Raw genomic sequence first — 15,512 nt, 5'->3', positions numbered from 1 at the left:
GTCCTGGCGCACCAAAAAAAAGAGTCAAGGGAAGCCAGCTTGGATTTGGCATCACTACTATCAAATCCCATTGAGAGCATACGTCATTAACAGAAAAACTTGAATTGTTGCATCTCGTTGTGTTGTTGTCCTCTGGAGGCTAGCTAGCTAGCTAAAATGGTCCCTTTCCTAAATTAGCCATGGATGGATAGGGATTTGGACTTGGTTTTACTTAATTCTCCATACTGGCCAATGATTATAACAGCGATTCTGATCCACCCATTAATTAATACATTGTTGTGCCCCTGGCCTGAGAGGATGGAAGTTGTAGCTAGATGTAGGCTAATTTTAACTAGCTAACGTTGACCATGAATGGAAGTTAGGCTAGTGAGCAAGCATTTTAGCCAGTTAGCCTAGGATAACAAAAAATACAAGTGTACTGTATAACAGAGTGATAGGCCGTTTCGTCAACATGAAAGAGAGGAGAATGGCATTGGCGTTACTCTACAAACAGGGTGAGTCAACATGTTTTTCTACTTGCACGAATGCGCGCACACACGCACGCACACACACACACACACACACACACACACACACACACACACACACACACACACACACACACACACACACACACACACACACACACACACACACACACACACACACACACACACACACACACACACACACACACACACACACACAGAAATCAGAACCATGCACAACCACATCATAATTAGCTTAAGTTGGACTAAATTGTTTTTGGTATCTTTTAGTTGTCACTGTATTAAACTAAGCAGAGGTGATTTGAAAATGTTTAAGTTGAAATGGTGCTGGAATAGTGGAGGCAGCTCCTGTTTTCTTTGTGACTTCCAAATCAATAGTTGTTTGGTAGTCCGAAAATGTCGGAAACATTAACTTGCTTGACCATGCTTTAGGTCATATAACTTTCTGTTAATGTACATGCAATATGCTTTGTGGACTTTACTGCTATCCGATTTTGTGCAAACAACGCAATTATCAGAACACATAGGTTGTAATATGGGGTAGGGGGGGGCTTGGCAATTACGTTAGCTCCAACAACCTGACACTCATTGACAAGAAATGCCATCGACTTAGTGGGCCTTTGCATTTCATAGGAATTGCAGCTCTCCAATGTCAATGCCATCCTGAAATGCCCAGTCTGCCCTGGGGTTTCCATACATGTTAACATGGTGACATTATGGGGTATGGGGAGGATGTAACCACATATGATGACAAGCTCATAAGGCAGGTGTTCACCACATTGAACCAACACAACCTGACACTCACTGACAAAAAATGCCATCAACTTACTGGGCTTTCACATATGATAGGATTTGCACCTCTTCAATGTCAATGCCATCCTGAATCTCCCAGAACTGTCCACGATAGCTTCACTCCACCATCAGTCCCCCCTCTGGCAGTTACTACAGACAGAGACACCATGGAATTGGACTGCCACATGTCAGTAGGCCATTCAACAGCCAAAATGCCACCTGAAAAGAGCTGGCGTGCAATGTCATCAATACACTACATGACCAAAAGTATGTGGACACCTGCTCGGCGAACATCTCATTCCAAAATCATGGGCATTAATATGGAGTTGGTCTCCCCTCAAACCATTTCTGTATGAACCTGGCTTTGTGCATAGGGGCATTGTCATGCTGAAACAGGAAAGGGCCTTCCCCAAACTGTTGTCACAAAGTTGGAAGAACAGAATTGTCTAGAATGTCATTGTATGCTGTTGCATTATGATGTCCATTCACTGGAACTAAGGGGCCAAGCCCAAACCATGAAAAGCAGCCCCAGACCAATATTCCTCCTCCACCAAACTTTACAGTTGGCACTATCCATTGGGGCAGGTAGCGTTCTCCTGTTCGTCGGTAGCTTCATGAAATAGGTTTCCATGGCCGAGCAGCCGCAAACAAGCCTAAGATCACCATGTGCAATGCCAAGCTTAGGCTGGAATGATGTAAAGCTCACCGCCATTGGACTCTGGAGCAGTCTGGTGTGTAGAATCACTCTTGACCATCTGTCAGTCCGACAGACGAATCTGTGTTTGGCAGATGCCAGGAGAACGCTATCTGCCCCAATGCATAGTGCATGAGTGTTGTACACAATTATGAAAGAATCCAAACTAATTCCGATGTCGGAGCCCACTTGCTTTCCTTAGAGCAGATTACACTAGCAATAACATAAAAAAATATGTGTAAATGTATGTTTTTGTGTCCGGCAGGATGATACAGAACTGAATGAGAGACATTTGACATGGAAAATTATAATTGAATCAGCTAGCAAAAAGTAAACCTTACATTCATCATAAGTATTTATAGTTTTCATTTCTGCCTATTGTATCTCTGTGTTTACAGGTCTATATTTCCAAGATGCATTATGATATCCTAATGCTGTTTGTGTACGTAGGGCAGACAACTGACTACTTGTATTCCACATTTTTGCAATATCAGAGCCTGCAATATTGGGTTACATGAGCCTGTGGCCCACCCCCCTCCAGCCAGGCATTTGTCTGTGCTTTTTGAGTTTAGGGGGTGTATCAACATTTCTAACCACTTTTGCAGAAAAATATTTGTACACAACTATCCATTTCATAAATGGGAGACATTAGGGATTTTTAAAAACATGGTTGTGTTATGTTCTACCTAGGGTAGGGGTATAAAACATGTTTTGGGGGGCCTTCCCATTAGCCTACATTGCCTATTTGCCTTCTGATAGAAAATGTATCTAACTGCATTGCAAAGCTGAGCAAATAGACTAGTGTTTAACTGTCATGAAACTGTCATTCAGGAGTGGAACAGGACTGTTCATAATTACAGAGAAGATTAACTACACACAAGACACTGAATCCTAACTTTGCGCACACTTAACTTGGCAATCATGCATTAATGTCAATGGATGAATTGCACGAAAACATTATGTACGAGGATATCAAGTCAGGATTCAAGCATACGTGAAAACATAACTATATTGTGATAAACTCATAACCAATGTCATGAGAAACGTGAACAGTTTGTCCTTTCAGATTTGCTACATTTGACCACGGGCCAAACAGCTATGAAACCAAACATGTCTGTTTTGACTTGTCTTTTCAATCTAGAAGAAAAAGAAACGCACACCTATTAAGGCGAGGTGCTGGCTAGCGGAGTAGAAAACTTGAAAATAAGGGAGAGCCGCACACTCTAGGAGCTCAGATGCAAAAATGTAATATCCAACGTTTCGACAGCCAAGCTGTCTTACCCTGATGAAGACAGCTTGGCTGTCGAAACGTTGGATATTACATTTTTGCATCTGAGCTCCTAGAGTGTGCGGCTCTCCCTTATTTTCAAGTTGACTTGTCTTTTCAACAGCTCGGGTCATTGGTGTGTTTGAGTGAGAAAGCAGTTGGTCAGTGGAACAATGCTCTAAATATACCCTCCTCAGGCCAAAGATAGCTGTCCAGAAAGGTGAGGGGGTTGTTCTTCTACAACCCACCACACTCTGCAGTGCCCCAGCAGATCAGCAGCAGAGGTTCAATAAGCAGTACAGCATCGCTGGACTGAATCGGCAGCAGGGGGGATCCGGTTACACGTCCATGGCCATTTTCCATCACAGTAAACCTAAGCCCTTTCCTTTTTTTCTCTTTCGGCTGGCCAGCGTTCTTGTTTGTTTGAATGCTGGCCGCTGAAATGGCAGGGAAAGGTGGAGGGGGACGAGTTGTGGTGCAGGTGTTTAGGTTCTTTCACTCACTGACACAGATGAAGAGGACAGTATGTAGGTCAGTACAAGGAACTGACCAACCCCTGGGACAGGGATATGATTCCACACCTTCACTGTCACGTATACTCCCTCTCTGGCCTCTAGGTCACCAGACTGCTGATTATTACACACACCTGTCACTATCGTCACGCGCACCAGCACTTATTGACACTCACCTGGACTCCATCACCTCCTTGATTACCTGCTTTTATTCATGTCACTCCCTTTGGTTTCTTCCCCAGGCGTTATTGTTTCTGTTTCATGTCGGTGCACTGTTCTTGTTTCTTGTTTTGTTTATGTTCGATTATTTATTAAAAGTATTCACTCCCTGAACTTGCTTCCCGACTCTCAGTGTACATTGTTACATTCACCAAGAGAGTACGAATGAATTGGGAAAATCTACAATGCACTGGGAGGTATGGTTGCCAGTTTCTGTTTCTCAAGCCAAGAGACCATAACCTGGTCCCAGATCTGTTTGTGCAGACAAATGTTTGGGTTGACATGATAGAACAAACATGTCTGTTAGCAGTGACCATCTTAAGGATAGGGTATGAACTAGAGGCACTGAGGCAGTCACCTGTTTGAGATTCAAACCAACAACCCTCTCCTGACCTGACATATCCTGGTTAGGATCTGTATGTGTTTAGCCGATATCAATACTCCAAGGCTACTCGAGTCATGCTAACTGAGTGTGGGAAATGCGCTTTACAAATGAAATATTATTGTGTGGGACCAAACCTGGGTCACCATAACAACACATTAGCCCTAGTTACCCTACCCCAGTCAGTGAGTCACAGTCAGAGCATCGGTTCTCACCCTGTGGTCCTCCTGTAGCGCCATGCTAGTGTTGGGTTGGCCCCTGGCTACGCGGCCCCTGTCATACCCGCCTGTCAGACTGGGCATGAAGTCCCGACCGAAGGGCTCTGATAAACTCCGCATCATCTGTTGTACATGTGTGTTGTGTGCCTGGAATGGATCCCTGTGGAGAAGAGGAAGAGGAGATTGAATCAGCCTAAATGTTCCCAGAGCCGCTGAATTCTTTGCAGAATTGATGACTGTGCTGATGAGTGAAAAACAAAATGGTCATACCTTGATGAGCTGTAGATTGGAAAAAGGGAAAGTGGAGGGAGAGGAAGGAAGGAAGGAAGGAAGGAAGGAAATAAGGAAGGAAGGGAACTTGTTAACACCAGGCATTCACCATTTCATAATTTACTGTCTGTCATACAATCAAATCAGTGCAAGGCATTTTTTTTTCTGTGTGCAAATAGTAAAAATAGTCATAGCTAGATGTAGGGTGGATGGGTGGCGCTCCGGGGACAACAGGAGGGTATGGGGGTGTTTGGAGCGGCTTCATTTCGGTGTACAATGTATGTTTTAAAATCTAAAATAAATAAATATACTGCTCAAAAAAATAAAGGGAACACTTAAACAACACATCCTAGATCTGAATAAAAGAAATAACCTGATCAAATACTTTTTTCTTTACATAGTTGAATGTGCTGACAACAAAATCACACAAAAATAATCAATGGAAATCCAATTTATCAACCCATGGAGGTCTGGATTTGGAGTCACACTCAAAATTAAAGTGGAAAACCACACTACAGGCTGATCCAACTTTGATGTAATATCCTTAAAACAAGTCAAAATGAGGCTCAGTAGTGTGTGTGGCCTCCACGTGCCTGTATGACCTCCCTACAACGCCTGGGCATGCTCCTGATGAGGTGGCGGATGGTCTCCTGAGGGATCTCCTCCCAGACCTGGACTAAAGCATCCGCCAACTCCTGGACAGTCTGTGGTGCAACGTGGCGTTGGTGGATGGAGCGAGACATGATGTCCCAGATGTGCTCAATTGGATTCAGGTCTGGGGAACGGGCGGGCCAGTCCATAGCATCAATGCCTTCGTCTTGCAGGAACTGCTGACACACTCCAGGCACATGAAGTCTAGCATTGTCTTGCATTAGGAGGAACCCAGGGCCAACCGCACCAGCATATGGTCTCACAAGGTGTCTGAAGATCTCATCTCGGTACCTAATGGCAGTCAGGCTACCTCTGGCGAGCACATGGAGGGCTGTGCGCCCCCCAAAGAAATGCCACCCCACACCATGACTGACCCACCGCCAAACCGGTCATGCTGGAGGATGTTGCGGGCAGAAGAACTTTCTCCACGGCGTCTCCAGACTCTGTCACGTCTGTCACGTGCTCAGTGTGAACCTGCTTTCATCTGTGAAGAGCACAGGGCGCCAGTGGCGAATTTCCCAATCTTGGTGTTCTCTGGCAAATGCCAAACGTCCTGCACGGTGTTGGGCTGTAAGCACAACCCCCACCTGTGGACGTCGGGCCCTCATACCACCCTCATGGAGTCTGTTTCTGACCGTTTGAGCAGACACATGCACATTTGTGGCCTGCTGGGGGTCATTTTGCAGGGCTCTGGCAGTGCTTCTCCTGCTCCTCCTTGCACAAAGGCGGAGGTAGCGGTCCTGCTGCTGGGTTGTTGCCCTCCTACGGCCTCCTCCACGTCTCCTGATGTACTGGCCTGTCTCCTGGTAGCGCTTCCATGCTCTGGACACTACGCTGACAGACACAGCAAACCTTCTTGCCACAGCTCGCATTGATGTGCCATCCTGGATGAGCTGCACTACCTGAGCCACTTGTGTGGGTTGTAGACTCCGTCTCATGCTACCACTAGAGTGAAAGCACCACCAGCATTCAAAAGTGACCAAAACATCAGCCAGGAAGCATAGGAACTGAGAAGTGGTCTGTGGTCCCACCTGCTGAACCACTCCTTTATTGGGGGTGTCTTGCTAATTGCCTATAATTTCCAGCTGTTGTCTATTCCATTTGCACAACAGCATGTGAAATTTATTGTCAATCAGTGTTGCTTCCTAAGTGGACAGTTTGATTTCACAGAAGTGTGATTGACTTGGAGTTACATTGTGTTGTTTAAGTGTTCCCTTTATTTTTTTGAGCAGTGTATATATTTTGACTGGAATATACAGTACCAGTCAAAAGTTTGGACACACCTACTCATTCAATGGTTTTTCTTTATTTCTACTATTTTCTACATTGTAGAACAATAATGAAGACAACAAAACTATGAAATAACACATATGGAATCATGTAGTAACCAAAAAAGTGTTACACAAATCTAAATATATTTTATATTAGAGATTCTTCAAAGTTGCCACCCTTTGCCTTGATGAACGCAGCCTCCTCTGAACAGTTGATGTTGAGATGTGTCTGCTACTTGAACCTTGTGAAACATTTATTTGGGCTGCAATCTGAGTCTAGTAACTCTAATGAAATTATTCTCTGCAGCAGAGGTAACTCTGGGTCTTCCTTTTCTGTGGCGGTCCTCATGAGAGACAGTTTCATCATAGCGCTCGATGGTTTTGCGACTGCACTTGAAGAAAGTTCTTGACATTTTCCGTATTGACTGACCTTCATGTCTCAAAGTAATGATGGACTGTCATTTCTCTTTGCTTATTTGAGCTGTTCTTGCCATAATTTGGACTTGGTCTTTTACCAAATAGGGCTATCTTCTGTATATCCACCCCTATCTTGTCAAAACACAACTGATTGGCTCAAACGCATTAAGAAGGAAAGAAATTCCACAAATTAACACCTGTTCATTGAAATGCATTCCAGGCTGGTTGAGAGAATGCCAAGAGTATGCAAAGCTGTCATCAGGGCAAAGGGTGGCTACTTTGAAGAATCTCAAATATATATAAAATATATTTTGATTTGTTTAACACTTTTTTGGTTACTACATGATTCCATTTGTGTTATTTCATAGTTTTGATGTCTTCACTATTATTCTACAATGTAGAAAATAGTAGAAATAAAGAAAAACCCTTGAATGAGTAGGTGTGTCCAAACTTTTGACTGGTACTGTATATTTGGATTTTTTTCTAAATAGTCATAACAAGAACACCCAACCGGCATTGCGAGGGAAGGGCCGGTTTGTGAAGATGGGGCGATGGGGGTCGTACAGTAACGTTTATCTGATTTTAGACCAGGCCTAAGATACACACGAAAGTATGTGGACACCCCTTCATACTAGTGGATTCAGCTAATTCAGCCACACCCGTTCCTGACAGGTGTATAAAATCAATCACACATCCATGCAATCTCCATAGACAAACATTGGCAGTAGAATGGCCCGTACTGAAGAGCTCAGTGGCTTTCAACGTGGCACCGTCATAGGATGCCACCTTTCCAACAAGTCAGTTCATCACATTTCTGCTCTGTTAGAGCTGCCCCGGTCAACTGTAAGTGCTGTTATTGTCACGGCTCAGCCGCGGACTGAATATACTCTCCTGCAACCCGCCTCACCCAGTGTGGTACGGATCTGCTATTTTTATACTTTAGAACCGGAACCCCCATCAGGAGCTAGCCAGCTAACTAGCTACTAGCTAGTAGTCAGTTAGCCACTGCTAGCAGTCTTCACCATTAACTCGGACATCAGCCAGCTTCAGCTCGGTCAATACCTGCCAGTCTGCACAGCTCGATATCAACCCAGAGCATATCGGACTGCTTTTTCTCTACCACATCTCCGGATTCCTACCGCAAGCTCTGGACCATTACACCAGATCATCCTAACTAGCTAGCTGTTATCCGAGTGGCTACTCCTGGCTAGCGCCTCTGTCCCGAAGCAAGCACCAGTTAGCCTTGAGCTAGACCCATCTCCCGGTTAGCCGAAGAGGTCTACCAGCTAATTCTTGGGCTACAATACCTCTTTTGCCAATTGGCCTGGACCCTTTATTGCCGACACAGAGCTCCGCCGATCCATCACGACTGGCCTGCCGACGTAATCGTCCTAGGTGGTTTCAACAGACTTTTCAGTTGCGACGTCGCCAAAGACCCATCTGCTGGCCACGGCCCGCTAGCTCCAGCTTGCCTAGCGTAGTGGCAACTACCGAACAGCTCCCTGACTCACCCATTGCTGCTCATTTGGACCCTATGATCACTCGGCTACACATACCTCTCCCTAATGTCAATATACCTTGTCTACTGCTGTTTAGGTTAGTTATTGTTTTATTTCACTGTAGAGCCCCAAGCCCCGACCTAAATGCCTTAGATAGCTCTTTTGTCGCACCCTCCAAACATGCAGAGACCTCACCTGGCTTAACTGGTGCCTCCAGAGACGCAATCGCTCTCATCGTCACTCAATGCCTAGGTTTACCTCCACTGTACTCACATCCTACCATACCCTTGTCTGGACATTATGCCCAGAATCTATTCTACCACACCAAGAAATCTGCTCCTTTTATTCTCTGTCCCCAACGCACTAGACAACCAGTTCTTATAGCCTTTAGCTGTACCCTTATCCTACTCCTCCTCTGTTCCTCTGGTGATGTAGAGGTCAACCCAGGCCCTGTAGCCCCCAGAACCACACCCATTCCCAAGGCGATCTCATTTGTTGACTTCTGTAACCGTAAAAGCATTGGTTTCATGCATGTTAACATCAGAAGCCTCCTCCCTAAGTTTGTTTAATTCACTGCTTTAGCACACTCCGCCAACCCTGATGTCCTAGCCGTGTCTGAATCCTGGCTTAGGAAGGCCACCAAAAATGCTGAAATTTCCATCCCCAACAACAACATTTTCCGACAAGTTAGAACTGCGAAAGGGGACGGAGTTGCAATCTACTGCAGATATAGCCTACAGAGTTCTGTCACAGGTCTCTGCCCAAATAATTCGAGCTTCTACTTTTAAAAATCCACCTTTCCAGAAATAAGTTTCTCACCGTTGCCGCTTGATATAGACCCCCCTCAGCCCCCAGCTGTGCCCTGAACACCATATGTGAATTGATTGCCCCCCATCCATCTTCAGAGTTCGTACTGTTAGGTGACCTAAACTGGGATATGTTTAACACCCCGGCCATCCTACAATCTAAGCTAGATGCCCTCAATCTCACACAAATTATCAAGGAACCTACCAGGTACAACCCTAAATCTATAACCATGGGCACCCTCATAGATATCATCCTGACCAACTTCTACTCTAAATACAACAAGGATTTCAGCGATCACTGCCTCATTGCCTGCGTCAGTAATGGGTCCACTGTCAAACTCTCCCTTAAACAAGTCAGCAAACAGGCCTTTCTAATCAACCTGGCACGGGTATCCTGGAAGGATAATGACCTCATCCTGTCAGTAGAGGATGCGTGGTAGCTCTTTAAAAGTGCTTTCCTCACCATCCTAAATAAGCATGCCCCATTCAAAAAATGTAGAACTAAGAACAGATATACCCCTTCGTTCACTCCAGACTTGACTGCCCTTGACCAGCACAAAAACATCCTGTGGCGTACTGCATTAGCATCGAATAGCCCCCGCGATATACAACTTTTCCGGGAAGTCAGGAACCAATATACACAGTCAGTTATGAAAGCTAAGGCTAGCTTTTTCAAACAGAAATTTGCATCCTGTAGCACTAATTCCAAAACGTTTTGGGACACTGTAAAGTCCATGGAGAATAAGAGCACCTCCTCCCAGCAGCCCACTGCACTGAGGCTAGGAAACACGGTCACCACCAATAAATCTACGATAATCGATCATTTCAAAAAGCATTTTTCTAAGGCTGGCCATGCTTTCCACCTGGCTACCCCTACCCCAGCCAAAAGTTCTGCATCCCCGCAGAAACTTGCCCAAGCCCCCTCCCCCCCGCTTCTCCTTCACCCAAATCCAGACAGCTGATGTTCTGAAAGAGCTGCAAAATCTGGATCCCTACAAATCAGCTGGGCTAAACAATCTGGACCCTCTCTTTCTAAAATTATCCACCTGAAATTGTTGCAACCTCTATTACTAGCCTGTTCAACATCTCTTTCGTATCGTCTGAGATCTCCAAAGATTGGAAACCTGCCGCGGTCATCCCCCTCTTCAAAGGGGGAGACACTCTATACCCAAACTATTATAGACCTATATCCATCCTGCCCTGCCTTTCTAAAATCTTCGAAAGCCAAGTTAACAAACAGATCACCAACCATTTCAAATCCCACCTTACTTTCTCCACTATGCAATCTGGTTTCCGAGCTGGTCATGGGTGCACCTCAGCCACGCTCAAGGTCCTAAACGATATCATAACCGCCATCGATAAAAGACAGTACTGTACAGCCGTCTTCATCGACCTGGCCAAGGCTTTCGACTCTGTCAATCACCGCATTCTTATCGGCAGACAAAACAGCCTTGGTTTCTCAAACGACTGCCTCGCCTGGTTCACCAACTACTTCTCAGATAGAGTTCAGTGTGTCAAATCGCCTATTGTCCGGACCTCTGGCAGTCTCTATGGGGGTGCCACAGGGTTAAATTCTCGGGCCAACTCTTTTCTCTGTATATATATATCAATGATGTCACTCTTGCTGCTGGTGATTTTCTAAACCACCTCTACACAGACGACACCCTTCTGTATACATCTGGCCCTTCTTTGGACACTTTGTTAACAAACCTTCAAATGAGCTTCAATGCCATACAACACGTCTTCCATGGCCTCCAACTGCTTTTAAATGCTAGTAAAGCTAAATGCATGCTCTTCAACCGATTGCTGCCCGCACCCGCCCACCCGACTAGCATCACTACTCTGGAAAGGTTCTGACTTAGAATATGTGGACAACTACAAATACCGAGGTGTCTGGATAGACTGTAAACTCTCCTTCCAGACTCACATTAAGCATCTCCAATCCAAAATTAAATCTAGAATCAGCTTCCTATTTCGCAACAAAGCCTCCTTCACTCATGCTGCCAAACATACCCTCATAAAACTGACTATCCTACTGATCCTTGACTTTGGCGATGTCATTTATAAAATATCCTCCAACATTCTACTCAGCAAATTAGATGCAGTCTAATCACAGTGCCGTTTTGTCACCGTTTTGTCACCAAAGCCCCATATACTACTCACCACTGTGAGCTGTATGCTCTCATTGGTTGGCCCTCGCTTCATATTTGTCGCCAAACCCACTGGCTCCAGGTCATCTATAAATCTTTGCTAGGTAAAACCCAGCCTTATCTCAGCTCACTGGTCACCATAGCAACACCTACCCGTAGCCCGCGATCCAGCAGGTATATTTCACTGGTCATCCCCAAAGCAAACTCCTCGTTTGGCCGCCTTTCCTTCCAGTTCTCTGCTACCAATGACTGGAACGAACTGCAAAAATCACTGAAGCTGGAAACTAATGTCTCTCGCTCTAACTTTAATCATCAGCTGTCAGAGCAGCTTACCGATCACTGTACCTGTACACAGCCCATCTGTAAATAGCACACCGAACTACCTCATCCCCATTTTGTTATTTATTGTTTTGCTCTTTTGCACCCCAGTATCTCTACTTGCACATCATCATCTGCACATCTATCACTCCAGTGTTAATGCTAAATTGTAATTATTTCGCCTCTATGGCCTATTTATTGCCTTACCTCCCTAATCTTACTACATTTGCACACCTTTTCTATTGTGTTATTGACTGTACGTATGTTTATCCCATGTGTAACTCTGTGTTGTTGTTTTGTCACACTGCTTTGCTTTATCTTGGTCAGGTCACAGTTGTAAATGAGAACTTGTTCTCAACTGGCCTACCTGGTTAAATAATGATGAAATAAAATACATTTTAAAAAAAGTGGTAGGTCACACAAGCTAACAGAATGGGACCGCTGAGTGCTGAAGCGCGTAGGGCGTAAAAATAGTCTGTCCTCGGTTGCAAAACTCACTACTGAGTTCCAAATTGCCTCTGGAAGCAACGTCGGCACAAGAACTGTTTGTCGGGAGCGTCATGAAATGCGTTTCCATAGCCAAGGAGCTGCACATAAGCCTAAGATCACCATGCCCAATATTAAGCGTCGGCTGGAGTGGTGGAAAGCTCGCCACCTTTGGACTCTGGAGCAGTGGAAATGCGTTCTCTGGAGTGATGAATCACTCGTCACCACAAACGAATCGGGATTTAGCGGATACCAGGAGAACGCTACCTGCCCCAATACGTAGTGCCAACTGTAAAATTTGGTGGAATCGGAATAATGGTTTAGAGCTGTTTTTCATGGTTCGGGCTAGGCCCCTTAGTTCCAGTGAAGGGAAATCTTAATGCTACAGCATACAATGACATTCTAGACGATTATGTGCATCCAACTTTGTGGCAACAGTTTGGGGAAGGTCCTTTCCTGTTTCTGCATGACAATGCCCCCATGCACAAAGCGAGGTCCATACAGAAATGGTTTGTCGGTGTGGAAGAACTTGACTGGCCTGCAGAGAGCCCTGACCTCAACCCTATCGAACAGCTTTGGGATGAATTGGAACGCAGACTACGAGCCAGGCCTAATCACCCAACATTGACCTCACTAATGTTCTTGTGGCTGAATGGAAGCAAGTCCCTGCAGCAATGTTCCAACATTTAGTGGAAAGCCTTCCAAGAAGAGTGGAGGCTGTTATAGCAGCAAAGGTGGGACCAACTCCATATTAATGACCATGATTTTGGAATAAGATGTTCGATGAGCAGGTGTCCACATACTTTTAGCCATATAGTGTATGACAAGGGTCTAAGGCAGGTGATTAATAGATATTACATTCTCAAAGTTTTCCTGGGGAGTGGCTACACTTACTCAAAGCATATATTCACTAATGAAAAACATGAACCAATATTTTGCTGACACCAGTAACTCTATTCCTTGAGTAGTAAGTACCATGCTATTACTGTAGCCTACATGTCAACCAGTAGCTATTAACACACATCAAACATGGATTTCAGTGTGCATTAGTTGTCATTTAAATTTAGTAATATCTCCAATCAGTTCTTCAGGTGTTTAAACAGGTGCAGCGAAATGCTTATGTTACTAGCTCCAACAGTGCAGTAGAATGTCTAGGAAATTCAACACAAATACACAAATACTAAAAAATGTAAACAACAAATCAAGAAATGACAGAATGAGTCCAATTAACAATCCAGGGGTAGACATATTAGAGTGAACAGCTTCAAAATCCAGAATTTAAATATAGACACTGACAGTATATAATTTGAAAGGAAAATTGTATGTTCAGTAGTAGCTAGGTATATTAGGATGAGCTATTTCTAGAATACAGTATATACATACATAGGGAGTAAACAACAGTATATTAACAGAATATGAGGTGACTATATTTACATGGGGGAAAAGTATCAAGGTGGAGGGCAGAGTACAGTGCAGGTAGCCAGCAAGTGATGGCTGTTCAACAGTCTGATGGCCTGGAGATAGAAGCTGTTTTTAAATCTGGAACAGCTGATATAATATAAGGGAATAGGCTATGCTGATAACAAAGCATTGAAATTGGGCACACAACTGCCCCATAATAATATCTGCAAACTATTAATTGTGAATGTGGCTCTTAAAATATAACATGATTAACAATAGCCTACAGACTGTCATTGTAGACAAGGGGTGGGTAGCATACAGTCGTTATTGTCCATTATCTGAAACAACGTGTCGTTCAAAGTGGTGTTGACTGGAATTTAAAATAAACATAATTTTTTCGAGAAAAAAAATCTTCATACTGTCGAATTAATGAGTGGCAGAATACAATATTGATACTACTTACGAGAAGAAAGGGTCCTCGTCAAATTCCCTGAGAAGACTGTTAAACATTTCCACGGGTGTTGGAGAGGAAAAGTGAAGTGTGAAATATCTATTTTCTGTTTCGCGCTATGAAGCGGCTTCTACTAGCCAGTGTACGACAGCCAAGCTCCCACTGTGTCAACGAAGTTACTATGGAACCTTGCTACACTTCAGAACGTTGGGCTTTATGAACCAGGAGCCACATGACCTCCGTCGAGCCATCTGATTGGCTGGCTATTCACAGCTCGCTCAAGATCTATCAGAAGAACGTTATGTTGTCAGTTGCTGCCATGACAACGCAGCTCGCTTCAGAGAAAGATATACCATGTTTTGCCATATTTTACAAGCGTGTGCCACTTAAGCAACGAGGCAATGCTGTAAAAGATGTGTAGGCTAAATGGCGTTTGTTGTTGAATTGATCAATTTAAATACGATGTACTATATTACTTTTCATTGGGTCTACATGTACTGTACATAGTTGTATTTGCAGTTGTCACTATGACAATGAACACACCCTGAAAGCACTGAATGGTCTGAACCAGTATCTGTGCGTTAGCGACCTCATGAATGATTTTATGCTACTATTTTATTAATAGGCAACGTGCAGTAGGATGCGTAATCTGTTGATTGACAGGACTATAGAACGATAATCGTTCCTCTAGTGTGGATGCTCACCAACGTGTTAGAGTTATGTAGCCTATAGTTTATCATTATAGTAATCGGCTGGGTGGATGGCTCCGACACAACACAACATTATTATTGCAACAGAACTAGCCTACTAGTAAGTCTAGCTAACGTTAACGAACTTGAAAGAAATACATATAAAATTACACGTATACACTTACACTTGACTTTTATACTCTATAAAGTGTCTCTTTCAAATAATTTACTCTGGCAAGTTTGCCATGCAGTAGGGAAGTAAAGCGGAAGTCGAATCCATCACTTCCGTTGTTTGGGTGTGCCATAGTGAAGTGGAAACAACCAACAATACCGTTATGAACTGCTGCGGTAACGACACGGTAATTACTTTGTGAGAAGGCAGTATCATGTGTTGTTCAAAGTGGCTAGGACTCTATAATGAGAGATAAATAAACATACGGAAAATATTGGCCTACAAGATTCAATCGAGCTACAGTCCATAAGTTGCATCTCATTAATGAGAGGAAAGAAACCTGTCTCATTCCTCGCACA

The 15,512-nt window shown here is 44.1% G+C and overlaps 1 protein-coding gene across 4 annotated transcripts in view; it reads right to left on the bottom strand.

Annotated features, from left to right (window-relative positions):
• LOC123729160 (myeloid leukemia factor 1) overlaps nt 1-15,243 on the bottom strand; it is a 32,556-nt gene extending 17,313 nt beyond the window's left edge. The window contains exons 1-2 of one of the 4 annotated variants that reach the window (XM_045703358.2): nt 15,167-15,243; nt 4,570-4,732 (exon numbers count right to left, since the gene is read on the bottom strand). In XM_045703358.2, coding sequence (XP_045559314.1) covers nt 4,570-4,695 — 126 coding nt within the window. In that variant the 5' untranslated portion in view covers nt 4,696-4,732; nt 15,167-15,243. Of the gene's footprint in view, nt 1-4,569; nt 4,733-14,304; nt 14,503-15,166 lie in introns of those variants that run through there. The other 3 variants (XM_082966460.1, XM_045703353.2, XM_045703356.2) reach the window with 3 other exon arrangements.
• Nucleotides 15,244-15,512: the final 269 nt, after the last annotated feature.

This window comes from Salmo salar, chromosome 20, assembly GCF_965601325.2.
Source record: "Salmo salar chromosome 20, fSalSal1, whole genome shotgun sequence".
NCBI classification, from domain to species: Eukaryota; Metazoa; Chordata; class Actinopteri; order Salmoniformes; family Salmonidae; genus Salmo; species Salmo salar.
Note: the sequence above shows the minus strand (reverse complement) of the source record. Positions and strands in the feature narration are given on the sequence as shown.